We start from the raw sequence: 15,975 nt of genomic DNA on the forward strand, positions 1-15,975 counted from the left end.
ACTGTTTAAGACTTATTTAAATTTTTTAAAATTTAATATAATCTTAGTTTTGTTCTGGAAGAGAGCTCTTTCAGAAATGAGTTCTTTTTCATAGAATTTTACCTAGAATGAGCCTAAGGGAAGCATGATTTGCAAAAGAAGGAAATCATGTTAGAAGAGAGAGAGAGAAACTTCCAGGGGATTCTCAAAGCAACTAAGAAACTTACATTTGCAGGTTAAAACAAACCAACACACAACCAGCAATACTGTGGGCTTTTACTCAGACAGCAGGTTCACCAGCCTCCAGTTCATCTCTCTCAGGGACCACCTGGTCGAGTGCAGGGAACACAGGCACAGGAAACCAGAGACCTGCTGTCCTCACTTCTCCCATGTGGGTACTTCCCCATTCATCGGGAAGAGGCAGGAAGCCAGAGCCAGGGCCCAGTCTTGAACTTCTCCCTTGGTAATTCCTTTCTCACTCTGTCCGAAACATAGAGAAATAAGGCTTTGAACATGTTCACAAATGCTTCCACTTGAAACTGGGTTCAAACCTAGAAGCGCCAGGGAGATGCGAACCTGGAAGATGAGTCCAGCCGAATATGTGAGGATGCTTGCCTACCCCACACAGAGTTATTCACATTTTCACAGGCGTCCGAGCCGCCTTTGCAGCTTGTTAAAAAGCAGGTTCTGACTCAGTAGGTCTTGCGGGGGAGCCCGTGGCTCTGCGTTTCCAACAGTTCCAGGTCACGCTGGTCCTGCCGGCTCTAGGAAATGCTTCCAGTTTGAAAGATAAAGTACAAGAATTTAGCCCAAACAGTCCTCAGTGAAGCAGTGAATGATAGCGTAGAAGCTCAGGAACAGGTATTAGATGGTACCCTTGCTTAATTACATTTTGAGGCACATGCATTATGATAGTGTTTCTATATGATTGTCTAAATAAAGTGGGGTTTTTCTTATTTTAGGAAATTCTGAATTCAGAACCACTCTTTCAGCTTACCTCACCTATTAAAACTCCAAGCTCATCGGACTTTCAATCATCAGGGTAAAACCTTGGCTGGCATTCCACTTGTGAGAAAGCTCCTAGTGGCCTTGGGAATGAGCCAGGCTTCCCAACCTTAGCATATGAAGGGACAATAAACATTACAGTAACTTATGGTAACTTTTAAGGTGGGAGCCTGTCAAACAAGGGGCCTTAGACCATTAAGAGATGAGCCTAGCACTTCGATTGTTTTTAAAAGAAGCAATAGTTCCATTTTTAGCAGGATAATTCTCCACTTTAGGGACTGTCTCATGCAAGAGGTTTAGTAATGGAAATAAATACATTAGGCCCTCCCAGGCATTGTGGCAACTAAAACCACCACCACCACCATCACCATCACCACACATACACACACACACACACACACACACACACACACACAAAATCCTAATTATATAATCCTATATAATAAACTAATATGTAAATTGACCATCATATTCTCACACAAGATGGCCACCACAAGATGGCTGGCAGGGGAGGGCAGTTGTGTGTGATCAGGCCAGCAGGGGAGGGAGGGCAGCTGGGGGAGGACCAGGCCCACAGGGGAGGATAGTTAGGGATGACCGGGCTGGCAGGGGAGGGCAGTTAGGGGCAACCAGGCTTGGCAGTTGGGGGGTGGGGGGACCAGGCCTGCAGGGGAGGGCAGTTGGGGGCAACCAGGCCTGCAGGGGAGGGGCAGTTGGGGGTGATTGGGCTGGCAGGGGAGCAGTTAGGTGTCGATCAGGTTGGCAGGGGAGTGTTTAGAGGGTGATCAGGCTGGCAGGCAGAAGCAGTTAGGGGCAATCAGGCAGGCAGGCAGGGGAGCGGTTGGGAGCCAGCAGTCCCGGATTGTGAAAGGGATATCCCAGATTGGAGAGGGTGCAGGCTGGGCTGAGGGACAGCCCCCCGCCCCAGTGCATAAATTTCATGCACCAGGCTCCTAGTAGTATAATAATTAGTACACATGATTATTTGGTACTGAATATAGCTCAGAAAATAGCCTTTTCTGTCAATTTGGGATTTTCAGGAAGCCAATAAGACCGAGTTCAAAGTGGAGGTTTCACAGTGGGGTCCACTGTGAAAAATAAAGAACGGGGAAGGAGAAGGGGGGTCGGAAGGGCTTCAGCCATCCTCAGCCAGCCCAGCAGGGAGCTGCAGAGTGAAGGTGGCCTGTTGGAGGAATCGTGCTGGAGGCAGAACTGGCCGGGCCCTGGTGTCCTCGCAGCTGCCACGCCCATTAGCCTGGGAACCAAGGTCGATGGTGAAGATGCTGGAAGCTGGTCAGGGAGTTCTAAGACCCGAGCAGCAGTGAATTTTCTTTCCAAGTCCTCACATCGTTCCTTTCACATGGGGTTCATCCTTTCGTTACCAAATAGAATTGAGAATATATTTTTTTCTTTCAGTATAGATGAAGCAGGAAGAGCTACTGAAAGCATATCATTGAATACTAGGTAAAATCCAATGTCTTCATTGCTTTTATTTTCTTTTTTTTTTTATAAAATAGCGTTGAAATCGCCCTGCAACAAAATGAAATCACGAACACATTTATTGACGACTGGAAAACCCTGGCGGAAGAAGAAGGCACCTTTGGGGACAAGACCGATACCCACCTGAAGGAGTACCAGTCCTTCACCGACCTTCATAACCTGATGGAGAAAATGGTCACCTGCGTCTCCTGGCACCCGAATATCTATGGTGAGACGGAAGAGACGGGGGGGTTCTCTTTGTGGTGACAGCGAAATAGTCGGGTGCTTTTATGTGGAAAATTGAAAATTAGCTCCACCTCAATCGGAGAACTTCCGTTTGCTGAGTGCCAGGCACCTGCTAAGCGCTCTCTTCCCGCACCTTCCCCGGGCCAGGCGTCCTCCCAGCTACTCTGCGTTACCCAGTGTGACCTCCACTTCACACCGAGAGGACAAAGCTCCACTCGGGGGAGTGGGGGGCTCAGGTCCCCGGCGGGGGCAACGCCGAATCTGGATGTGACTCTGGCCGGTTGGGTGGGATGCCCCAGGGAGATAGCAACCAGTGAAGATGGAGCTTCATTCTCCCTCCTCCCCGCCCCTCCCCCACACTGGTCCTTTCCTCACACACGCAGAAACATTTTTTTTCCTTACTAAATCTTCAAAGTCCAATGTTCATTTTATACTACCGGTCATCTCAGTTTGGACTGGGCACATTTTCAGGTGCGAAGGAAGTGCCATGTGGTTGCCGGTAACCATGTTAAACAGCGGGACTCTAAGAAAACACTTGGGCTCCTGTAGAACATTTTTACTCACGTTTCCCCCAAAGGGAAATGAACAGTGACTATGTACAAAAGCAAAACCTACAAAGACTTCACCACGTGCGGCTGCTGCAGACCTTCACTGTAACTGTGTTTCAATCAGGACTCATAGCTGTGTCGGTGGCCGTGCGGCTCTCCTTTGAAGAAAGAGTTTACTTTTCTGGTAAATTATTGCTGCAACCATCACTGATTCTGTTCTGGAGTTTCTCCGACCCCATACATCCTCAGGTAATGAAGGAGGGACGTCGCATGGTCTACAAGTTTCACAAATTACTGTCACGTGTCTCTTTTAGCAGTTTCAATTGCAGAGTGCTTTATAATCACCAATGTTGTAAATCCTTATAAAGTCAGGCTTTTCTTCAATTCGGAACTTATGATCATTCAATCTGAGGAAAATGAAAGTTTACATTTAGTTTATTGAGAAGGTTCATTTGAATAAATCAACATGTTATTTAAAAAAAAAAAAAAAGACTATAAGAGCCCTGGCCAGTGTGGCTAGGTTGGGACATCATCCCATGCACCACAGGGTCATGGGTTTGATTCCCGGCCAGGGCACAAACCCAGGTGGTGAATTCAGTCCCCATTTGGGGGTGTTGGGATGCAACCAATTGATGTTTCTCTCTCACATCGATGTTTCTCTCTCTTCCTCTCCTTCTCCTTTCCTCTCTCTCTAAAGTCAATAAAAACATATCCTTGGGTGAGAGTTTAAAACAATAAAAAGAAAAGATTGTAAGAAGAGCATTCAAATAATTTTATTTTATTTATTTTTTTGTTAATCCTTACCCGAGGATATTTTTCCACTGATTTTTAAAGAGAGTGGGAGAGCCCTAGCCGGTTTGGCTCAGTGGATAGAGCATCGGCCTGGGGACTGAAGGGTCCCAGGTTCGATTCCAGTCAAAGGCATGTACCTGGGTTGCGGGCACATCCCCAGTAGGAGGTGTGCAAGAGGCAGCTGATCGATGTTTCTCTCTCATCGATGTTCCTAACTCTCTATCCCTCTCCCTTCCTCTCTATGAAAAGTCAATAAAATATATTTTTTTAAAAATAATAAATAAAAATAAAGAGAGTGGGAGAAGGAGAGACAAAGAGAAATATTGATGTGAGAGATACATTGATTGGCTGTCCCCTTTATGACCAGGGACTGGAATAGAACCCGGGAACCTTTCCACGGGCTGATGCTCTATCCACTGAGCCAAACTGGCTAGGGTTTAAAGTACAAGCTCTTTTATGAGCTTTATTTAAATACTAATTGTTCAAATGCAAATAGATTTTAGTTTCACACAAATTTCCTCAATTCCAAGGATCACCAGTAGGTGGTGGAGATGAGTAAAGATGAGTGTATAGTAGTGTGAGGGAGAGCAGTGATTCTACTGAGTGCACGGCCCATCTGTAGGGATAACTACTCTACAGTTCTCTTATTGGTGGTCTCACTTGTCAAGAGAATCCAGCAATTGGGAATTTTGTGTGAAATCTCCAAATTGTTGAATAGCTATTCTAAAACCAAACCAAAAGTACCCACTCAAACCAAACCAAAACACACAGCAATCCAAATAAAACAAGGCTGAAGGCTGAGTTTGCCCCATAGGGTTCTATTTCCAATACCTGCTAAAGAAGAGTTCTGCTTAGGGGGAAGGCACTTTATAGGGTTAAATGAAGTTTTTTCAATGGACTTAAGTATAATAATAACTTGTTTCTATAAAGTATTGCATAATTAAGACTTTCCCTAATAAATATTAGCCTCCCCTTCTTCCTTCTTCCTGAATTCATCTGAATTAAGGCAGTTTTTCTGTAATAGAGTCTAGATACTTTGATTATTATAGACTCAGAGATCAAAATGACAGCTCTCTAGGTATTTCTTATCAGCCGACTTACCACAAAAATGGTGCCATTCTCTTGGTGGGGTTTTCTGTCATTGTCCAGTGGTGTCAAACTACTTCCCACTGTGTGACATAGAATGTGCCTGAACATCAGGCAAATAGCAAGATAAAAGACTTCTCCGTTCCTCTATTTTAAAGAATAGTTTTAAAAAGACAAGCAAATAATTTCTTAAAGAAATAATGCAAATGATTTATTTTGTCTTTGTTCTAGTAAAAACTATAGGAGAGTATTACAATACTTTATTTTCAAAAGTAGAGGTTTCTCTAGAATCCACAGAATACCAAATTAACCAAGATCATTCATCCCAATTCCAGTTGGCAATCTTTAACCCAATGATGGCAAACCAATGGGGCCTATATTTGCGGTAGTTATGTTTGTAGAAGAGCAGTAACCATCCAAGTGTTTTGCTTGGTGGTCACCCAGCAGCACCAGCGCTACCTGTGGTTGACATACCTATTCCTTCACACCGGTGTATGCCTTGCAGAGCTTCCTCCCTCCCCTACAAGCCCTTGAATTCGTTTACTTCCTGGGTCCTGTATTATTTTAAATTTTGAGATATCATCACTGGCAATACCTTCGTCTTCTCTTATGCAACGTATTTTATTTTTGCGTGCTCACCATGTGCCAGGCTGGGTATACAGCAGGGAACAAAACAGGCAAATATCCTGCCTTCCCAGAACGTACTTTCCACACTTTTCAAAAACATTGATTTCACGTTCCTTTTGCTTGAGAAAAATTATAAGATGTTCCAACAATGACCCATGGAGCACGGGGGAGGGTGGACCTGGTCCCCTTGAAAACACACCTGCTCTCCTACATATGTCTAATGTCTGCAATAAAATTCAACAAAAGCAGTTTCTAATTCAGAGGTAGAATTCTGGGAATGGACTCTGTGCATGTTCCTTATGGGTGGCTATAAAATGGGACTTTTGACTGTCTTAATATTATTTTCTAGCCATTCCCTTAGTAGGTTTTCTCACTCTCTTGAATTTGTGGGGTTCACTTTAGTTAATGCTGGAGAGCCCAGACGACATTTTCTGCTTCAAGTTCTGTCCAAGTAACCCTAATATTATTGCTGGAGGCTGCATCAATGGGCAGGTACGTATGGACTTTTTTTTTTTTTTTTTTAGCTATTTATTAATTTAGACAACATCCTGTAATACATTTTGGTTGGTTGATTTTTTTTTTTTTTTAACTTAAGAAGTCAATTGAGCAGAAGGAAGGCATGCCGTTGTTGGCCAATCACCGTGCCAGCAACTGGGGAATAAAGATGTGTTAGGGGGTTGGATGATGGGAATGTAAAAAAGGAAAAAAAAAAAAAAAAAAGGAGAAGAAGAAAAAAGAAAAAGCCTGTCTTCTGTAAATAAATAAATAAATAAATAAATAAATAAATAAATAAGTAAATAAGGTGTTGGCGCTGCAGGTGTCCACAGGGTAACCTAGTCATGATAATTGGGACAAAATCGGTCAAATCTATTTGTATCGCTGAGATAGAATCATGCGTTATACCAGATTTAACGGAAGAACAAAACCCACAAGCATTAATACCCACTGGTCAAGAGGCCTCTTGAAATTTCCCTAGATGTAGGAGTTAGGAAGTGATACAGAGTTTAAACAGAAATTCACTGGAAAATATACATATATTACTGAATTTATGTGTGCATAGTTTGATATCATGTTTGTTTGTTTTTTCCTTTGTTAACTAATTTATATAAAATTTAGGTCCTATCCTCCAATTGCCAGTTTCTCCAATAAAGAAAAACAAAAATCTTAAACGTATTTTTTAGTCAAAGTTTGAATTCACTGTGATCCAGTGAATTTGAGCATTACAAGAGTATGTGATTCTTTTTTGGTATGGCTAGGAAAACTTCTTGTCGTTGAAATTTAAATGTCTGCAGTATCCGTGCCCATTTACCGAAACCAAAAGCATCCAGGAAAACACTTCTCCCTGGGTTTTGTCTCTGATGACGACCCAGACACCATCCTCCAAGCCCTACAAATCCTGACATGCCTTGTTTTACTCATTAGGAAGGTTATACAATTTTGTTTTCATTTTAGGGTATGTGTTTTTTTTAATAAAAGCAAATGATGAAAATAAAAGCACCCATAATTCTGTAATTCTGAAATTTTGTTAACATTTTAGTGTACTGAAATGACTTTTAATCATTAAAAATTAATATAACTTAGTATTGCATATCTACTTCATTCTGATTTTTTCAAAAAACAACCATGCGTGTATACGCAAATTTGGAGTTGGCCATAATATCCAATAGAAACAAATTCATCATTTCTTACACTTTTTGGACAATTGAGTATGTATATTTAACTTTGGAGAACAAAACAGCTGAGTCTAAAACAAGTGTCCCACAATCATAGCACATTCCCGAAAATAGAAGGTGTACTCTTCCCAAAGTGGAGGGAATGGCATGATGTTTACCTTGGATTTTAGAAATTACTGGCATTTGTTAACACAAGCACAAAAATCAAAGTGTTGAAAATACTTTCATAGAGAAGAAGACATTCTTTTTTATATTAGCTTTAAAAGTTGCTGCCTTACCTAAGATGTAGGCTAAATTTGATTATCCTCCAAGGTGATTGATTTATCCAAGTGCTAACCAATGTGAATAGGTTTTAAAAAATTCTTTAATCCTGAAAATGTGTAATAACATCTATTTCTGCTTCAGATCATCCTGTGGGATATTACCGCACATGCTAGTCGCATAGAGCACGTTAAGACAGGCAGCAGTAGAAGTAAAAAAGCCACACTCAAGGTTAGTTTTTTACAATTTTTCCTCCATTTGGAAGTTTATTTAAAAATACTTCATAGCAGAGTTGCCAAGTTAAATAAAGACTCAGTGGGTGGGTGGGGGGGGGGGGGGGCGGGGGCGGTCTATTTCTCAAACCTTCACATCTGTTTTGAACATTGTTCTGAATCGCTTTCACATAGGCCCTTGATTAAAACACTGCAAAACCAGTGGCACCGTCTATCCCAGGTTGTTAAGTTCTTTTTTTGTTGTTATTGTCATTAAATAAAATGAAGTGGCAGGTGAGTTTCCTAAAGTGATGTAGTTGAAGGAGCACTGGACAGAAGACCACGTTCCCAAGGTCTGGGTCATAGTCCTGTATGTTTGGACATTTCCCCACCTGGGCAAACATCCATTTTCTCATGCATAACATGAAGGGGGTAATAATATGCTATGATTGTGAGAAGCTGTGGATTCTGCCAAGAAGGTAGGGGAATGCTTCCTGAGCTCCCAGCTCAGTACTTACCCACTCCTCCGCCCCAGTTCTCCAACCTGGATGTCAACAGGTCTCACACCAACAAAGGGATGTGGCCTTGTGTGCACACAAAGAAGTACTTTTTCAAAAATGGGACTTCATTGATTCTTTAGGGAGTGGGTCAACAATTTTTGTTAAGTTTAGCAATAAAATCTTAGATTAAACTGAAGGGAAAAGTATATAATGTTAGTCCCTAAATATCCTATATAATAAAGAGGTGATATGCAAATTAACTCTCACGCCCTCACAAGATGGCTGCCTACGACCAGACTGGCAGGGGGGTTAGTGAGGGACGACCAAATGACTGAACAAGCAGGCTGCATGGGGTGACCAGGCCAGCAGGGGGGTTAGCAAGGGACAACCAAATGACTGAACAAGCAGGCTGCATGGGGTGACCAGGCCAGCAGGGGGGTTAGCAAGGGACGACCAAACAACTGAACAGCAGGCTGTGTGGGGTGACCAGACCAGCAGGGGGGTTAGTGAGGGACGACCAAATGACTGAACAGCAGGCTGCGTGGGGGGGGGGGGGGGGGGGCGTTGGGAGCAACCAGGCCAGCAGGGGGGCAGTTGGGGTGACCAGGCCAGCAGCGGGGAGCAGAAAGATGGCAACCAGGCCGGCGGGGGGGTGCAGTTAGGGGTAATCAGGCCAGCGTGGGGGAGGGGAGCAGTTGCGGACGATTAGGCTGTCAGGAGGGGCAGTAAGGGGCAACTAGGCCAGCCAGGGGGACAGTTGGGGGCAACCAAGCAAGCACACAGAGGCAGTGAGGGGCCATCAGACTGGCAGGGGGAGACAGTTAGGGGCGACCAGGCAGGCAGGTGAGTGATTAGGAGCTAGTTGTCCAGGATTGTGACAGGGATGTCTGACTGCCGGTTTAGGCCCAATTGGATATCTGCCGAGGGGTCCTGGATTGGAGAGGGTGCAGGCTGGGCTGAGGGGAACCCCCTCCCTTGCATGAATTTCATGCACCAGGCCTCTAGTATGATATATAGAAACACTAGTTTCTGTTTTTCCATGAACTGGTATTTCTCCAAGTTATTAATTTTAATTGTTCTGATGAGTCAAGTATGAGTTCGTTCATCAGTGCTCTGAAGTTAGCACATAACTTTCTTTTAACAATTTTTCAGCCCATGTTTCTCCTTGAACCAAATGATAATAAAGAAGCAATGTATATCAGACACTGTGCAGTCTCCTCAATAGAAAATGGACATAGGAAAGTAATTACAGATATACACTGGCTGTCGGATGCCTTTGAGGTGAGTCTCAATGGTTTCATGGTTTCCTTGTGCTGGATTGAAAATGTTTGGAAGGTTTTGTCCAAAGAGGAAGTTTCAAGTCAACAATCCATTTACATTTACTAGTACACTGTGAAATAACCAGGAAGTGGGCACCCAACAGTTGCGTCACTGTTACCAGACCCATATCTGAGAGTAAGGCCAATGTTTCAGCCTCCATGGTTTAAAAGCACTGAAAAATGTAGATGTTGTCAACGTTGACCTAATATAATAGCAAAGAAGATGAGGATTTGATACATAAATGTAAAGTGTAAATATTTTATAACCTTAGACTGAGGATTTAAAATTTGGAGCAGGCAACTCTGAAGATCTAAGACATTTAGGAATATGTAATTTTGCCAATGCAGCCTTGAAGTGAGTGAGCCCTGAGGCTGGGAGGCAAGAACTAGCTGTGCAGCAAGGGAGCCCAGCATTGGCATTGCAGTTTGGCTCTGCGGTTCCATACTTGATTCACAAAGTCATTTTTGTGGATTTGTAAACTAGTAAGATCCCCAAATGTCTCACTCAAGGACACTAAAGGTCTACTGTGTACTTTGAAGGATTAACAAGTGAGATAATAAAGAACTAGAAGCCCGGTGCATGAATTCATGCACAGGTGGGGTCCCTTGAGGTGGCCTGTTGGGATCAGGCCAAAATCCACAGTCCAATGCTGCCTGCAGCTCTTACCTGCTGCTCCCACTCATCCCGGCCCCACTGCACCTGCCACGGCCTCACGCCCAATTGGTCCCGTTCAGGAGAGGCTCGCCAGCCATGAGCCCTGCATCTGGTGCTCTCCCAAGGGGAGTGGCCTGCAGGATCAGGCCAAAACCAGCTCTCCAACATCCCCTGAGGGGTCCCGGATTGTGAGAGGGTGCAGGCCAAGCCAAGGGACCCCACTGGTGCACAATTGGGGCCAGGGAGGGACCGTGGGAGGGCTCCAGGGCGTGTCCAGCCTATTTCACTCAGTCCCAATCAGCTGGACCCCAGCAGCAAGCTAACCTACCGATTGGAACATCTGCCCCCGGTGGTCAGTGCATGTCATAGCAACTGGTCAACCATTTGACTGCCCCCTGGTGTTCAGTGCACTTCATAGCGAGCAGTTGAGCAGCCTTAGCATATCATTAGCATGTTACTCTTTGATTGGTTAGCAGTCAACTGGTCACCAGACTACCGGACACTTAGCATATTAGGCTTTTATTATATAGGATATGTGAAAAATTAGAGCTATGAAAGGTGATTAGCCCTTTAAGGTATTCAAATGGATCATGCAAAGCAGCAATACTTTGAAAAGTTAAAATGGACCAAAATAAATAGCCCAGATATAGTTTCTATTATATATAAAAGTTTAACATATGGTAATGGAGGTTACAACCCAAGAGAAGGAACTCCATTTCAACTCATGCCGTGCACACAAATTAATTCAGGTAACTTATACATTTAAATAACAACAACATCACAGGAAAATTACAACAAATCAAAATACAATATCATATTTCTGGAATAGAGATAATTTTCTGAACTAATTTACATTGAAAGAAATCTAAAGCACACATGTAAATTTCTCAACTAAAAAATAAAGAGCAAGCCGAAACTGGTTTGGCTCAGTGGATAGAGCGTCGGCCTGCGGACTGAAAGGTCCCAGGTTCGATTCCGGTCTAAGGGCATGTACCTGGGTTGCGGGCACATCCCCGGTGGGAGATGTGCAGGAGGCAGCTGATCGATGTTTCTCTCTCATCGATGTTTCTAACTTTCTATCTCTCTCCCTTCCTCTCTGTAAAAAATCAATAAACTATATTTAAAAAAATAAATAAATAAATAAATAAATAAATAAAAAATAAAGAGCAAATAGCAAAATGAAGGAAAATGTGTCCTAGATATGGTACATACAAAATTTCCTGGAAATAAGCAAAAAACATATACTGACTAAAACACAATTAGTGTACTAATATAAAGATGAAAGTCATTTAGCCTTTCTAATATCAAAGAAATTAATAATAGAGCAACAATAATGCACAATTTTGGACCTCTTTAATTTTTGAATGAAAATTTTAAGTAATACCTGGGGTTGGAAACAAGGAGATGGTGCAACCCACAAACTCCAACATTGTTGGTTCCAACATAAAACTTTTAGAATATAATTAAGCAATGTGGTTCTTGAAGCATCCAAGTTTTCAAACTTTTGACCAGTAATTCACATGTTGGGAATTCACACAAAGAAATAATGCAATTTGTGTCTCAAGATACAAAATTGCGTGCACACCCTGACAAATCATGCCGAAGTGTATCCATAAAAAAAGATTGGAAAAAAAATACAAGGTGAAATTATATTTAATTTTAAAACCTATTTTCCAAACCTCTGTAATATTTTTAATAATCTACACTAATAAAAGAGAAAGATGCAAATTGACTGTCACTTCGAGACGCCCACCAGCCAATCAGGAGTGTCTCTGCAAATTAACCTGACAAAGATGGTGGGTTAATTTGCATATGCAGGCGCCAGGTCCTGGGAACAGGCATCCTTGGGCCCAGGCCACTCGGAGCCTGTGGGCCCAAATGTAAGCCTAGAGCGGGCGGGGTCCCAGAACAACCCCTGGCCACTCCAGGCCTACGCTCACAGGCGCTGAGCAGCCGAGGGCAGGGCAGGAACATCCCCCGCAACAAGCGAGCAGACAGCAGTCCCCCACAGCGAGCAAGCAGACAGCAGGACCCTGCTTGTCCCTGTGGCGGTGAGCCAGAGAGCAGACAGCAGGGGCCTGCTTGCCCCTGTGGCGGTGAGCCAGAGAGCAGACAGCAGGGGCCTGCTTGCCCCTGGCCCCGGCAGTGAAGGGCAAGTAGGCCCCCACAGAGAGCAGACACCAGGGCCTGTGGTGGCATCAAGCAGGCAGGTCCACAGAGAGTAGAGAACCAAGGGGAGCAGGCCTAAGCCATCAGTAGGACATCCCCTGAGGGCTCCCAGATTGGAGAAGGTGCAGGTCGGGCTGAGGGACCCATTCCCTGTGTGCAAATTTTGTGCATCGGGCCCCTAGTTAAAACATAAAACCCCCAGAGCCAGCACATCTCTGGAGTCTCACACTTTCTGCACCGGAGAAGCTCATTAGCAGGAGAGGCAGCATGGGTTCTGGATTGTTTATCAGATGCGAGTGGAGGGTGGCAGCTGTCATGGAACCTGACCCGGGCAGCCAGAGCAGCATCAGCCAGGTTTCCAGGGTCCGGGCTCCTGTGATGCCAACAGGCCTTCCCAGGGCAGCACGTGCAGCCCTCCCCACCCCCACCCCCTCCCTCACTGTTTATTTGCTGCTGGAACCCCATCTCCACTGTTTTGCTCATCGATCCTACCAGGACCGTAGAGAATTGGGGAAGGTCATGTTTCCCTGTTGATTTGAGAGTGGCACCTTCACAGGTCACCCCAAAATTTTTCACCTCATTTGAGAGCTTAACTGGTTGAAATTTGGATCTTCCAGGGCCCTGAGGAGCATTAACCCTTCTTGTAACCCTCTGTGTGCTAGCAGAGCTGGGCCACGGTTACTCAGAAAGTGTAGGTGCCACGACATTGGCTGCATGCTGGATGGTGTCTACTTTAACACTCGATGGATTTTACCTGCTTACCAACCTCATGGAAGCGCCTGTGTTGGGCGCCACAAATAATAGTGAAAAACACAAAGAGCCTACATGTCTAATAATAGTGGGTAATGAAATTATGATATGTAAAATTTGCAGTTTGCATCTGTATGTTATAAAACTATTAGCATGATTCATGAATACACTTTTATAAGATACAGTTTGCATCTGTATCTATAAAACTATTAGCATGATTCATGAGTACATTTGCAGTTTGCATCTGTATCTTATAAAACTCTTAGCATGATTCATAAGCATTCGAGTTATAATCTCAGGTTAGAAATTTACATGCATGTTAATTAAAATGACATAAAAATGTTTCTGTGAAAAAAGACTGGAAAGTATATGACAGAAAGGCATTCGATTTTAAAACCTGTTTTCCAAATTTCTGTGATAGTATTATGCTCTTTTAATAAAAATTAAAATGAAGAAGAAATAAAAATATGTAAAAAGCTATGAGAAAACAGTCTTTGCTGTTCTAAGTACACAGAACTTACTTCCTGCATATTTTTTTAAACATAGATTAACAGAATGGGTTCTGTCTTTGAGAATCGAAGTGGGATATGCTGCCAGCTGGTCACCTGTTCGGCAGATTGGTATGTCTCATCTAAAATGTTACTTATATTATGTCCATACAACATATTCTTTTTTCTTAGATGTTTCTAAAATCATTGTTTTTTTCTGTTCCTTAAATAATCTTTACTGTAGTGATTAAACCTTATATAACAAAAAGAAAAAATTTTATAGATTGTTGCTGGTTCAAATTTTTTTTAATTTTTATATGTTTATTTATCTTTATTGTTGAAAGTAAAGTCCCCCCTTTTTCTCCATTAGTCCCCTCTCTCTTACCCCCAGCCCCACCCCAGGCCTTCACCGCACTGTTGATATACATACAAATATGTTTTAAAACAGAATTAATGAAGTTTCATGGTTAATACTGTTATATAACATTATCCAAAGTAATTCTGCTTCATCGCATTCTTATATCTGTAAATTTGCAGTTTGCATTGTTTACATTCAATTTTATCTCACAGTTATGAAGAGTACAATGTTTAATTTGGAAAGCTTTTACAAAGTGAGAGTTTTAAGTTTTTATTGCAAATTTTTTTTTTTTATATTTTATTGATTTTCCACAGAGAGGAAGAGAGAGAGAGAGAGTTAGAAACAATGATGAGAGAGAAACATTGATCAGCTGCCTCCTGCACATCTCCCACTGGGGATGTGCCCGCAACCCAGGTACATGCCCTTGACCGGAATCGAACCTGGGACCTTTCAGTCCGCAGGCCGACGCTCTATCCACTGAGCCAAACCGGTTTCGGCTTTATTGCAAATTTATAAAAATGCTTTTATAAACAATTTGGTAACCATATTGAAGAATGCTTATTTTAAAAATTTCAGCTTCCAATTTATAGAACTCAAAATTAATAATGAAATAGGAAATACGAAGAGTAATACTATTATCTAGCATTCAAATTCTGGCAAAATGTTACCACTCCAAGCAGCTTTGATCCCAATAGAAACAATGATACTTCAAGCCGTAGACTCTGACAGCAGAAGCAGCAGCTGTGGAGTGGCAGCCAAAGGCATCAGTAACATCAGTATAGGCAAGGGGTGCGAGAGACATGATTAATCCTGGGGGCATGTATGGGTAAGGTTCTTTGATTGCAAGTAACAGAAATTGACCATGGCTAACTTAAGGAGACAAAATAAACTTACTGGAAGTACATTTATTTGAAGTTTATGCCAAAACTCTACTAAGTGCTTTAACAAATTAAGTTTTTTATACTTGTAACAACCTTGAAAAATGCTATGGATAAAGGAAATAAGGCTCTGAAGGCAAAGCTCACTATATATAGTGAGTTATATATGTAATTATATCCTAGACTAGGACCCAGTGCATGAATTCATGCACCTTGAAAGGAACTGTGGGCCTCGAGGTTGCAATGGGCACAGGGCCAGGTCTCGGCCCATCCTCCGTGCCCCCACCTGGCCCCTCCTGCCTGGCCCCCAGTCCCCTGTCTGTCAGGAGCCCCACTCCTGCCAGCCCCGCTCACAGCCGCTGACAATATGGAGCGATTGGGGCCAGCACCATCAGCAGGTGCAATTGGCAGCTGCTTCCCAGATCACCCCTCAGGAGCAGGGGGAGGTGGAGAAGCCCTCAGGAATGATCAGGGCCAACAGCCGCTGCTCGCACTCACTGACAGCACCGAGCGATCAGGACTGGCGCCGGGTGCTGGCAGCAGGTGGGAGTGGGGTCAGCAAGAGCAGTGGGTGTGAGCAGCGGCTCTGGCACCAGCAGCGAGTGCGAGCGCCGGGTGAGACCATGGCACGTGGGAGCAAAGAATTTTCAATAACCAACAGAGGCTCACCCCAATGACAGCAGCCGGCACCCCGCCTTGGTCTGGCACCCCTGCTCACCTGCTCCACCATCCAGCAGCGGCCAACACCCCCCATGTTCCACGTGCACCCTCTGGTGGTCAGCGCACGTCATAGCAACTGGTTGTTCGGTTGTTCTGCCATTTGGTCTATTTGCATATTAGGGTTTTATATATATAGATTATAGCTAGTAAGTAATGATGAAGAAATGAAGAGCTAACTCAGGCTGCAGAAAGAGACCTGTGGAATTAGGTCTCAGGAATAAATGGCCAGC

At 43.5% G+C, this 15,975-nt stretch overlaps 1 protein-coding gene across 1 annotated transcript in view; it reads left to right on the forward strand.

Moving 5' to 3' along the window:
- The window catches only part of DNAI3 (dynein axonemal intermediate chain 3), a 99,501-nt gene that overhangs the window by 37,090 nt on the left and 46,436 nt on the right, over window positions 1-15,975 (forward strand). The window contains exons 9-14 of the mRNA XM_070405493.1: window positions 2,502-2,692; window positions 3,382-3,506; window positions 6,165-6,254; window positions 7,841-7,927; window positions 9,561-9,689; window positions 13,848-13,921. Coding sequence (XP_070261594.1) covers window positions 2,502-2,692; window positions 3,382-3,506; window positions 6,165-6,254; window positions 7,841-7,927; window positions 9,561-9,689; window positions 13,848-13,921 — 696 coding nt within the window. The remainder of the gene's footprint in view (window positions 1-2,501; window positions 2,693-3,381; window positions 3,507-6,164; window positions 6,255-7,840; window positions 7,928-9,560; window positions 9,690-13,847; window positions 13,922-15,975) is intronic.

This window comes from Myotis yumanensis, unplaced genomic scaffold (assembly GCF_028538775.1).
Source record: "Myotis yumanensis isolate MYYU_CA2020_CCGP unplaced genomic scaffold, mMyoYum1.0.hap1 SCAF_2, whole genome shotgun sequence".
In the NCBI taxonomy this organism is placed as follows: Eukaryota; Metazoa; Chordata; class Mammalia; order Chiroptera; family Vespertilionidae; genus Myotis; species Myotis yumanensis.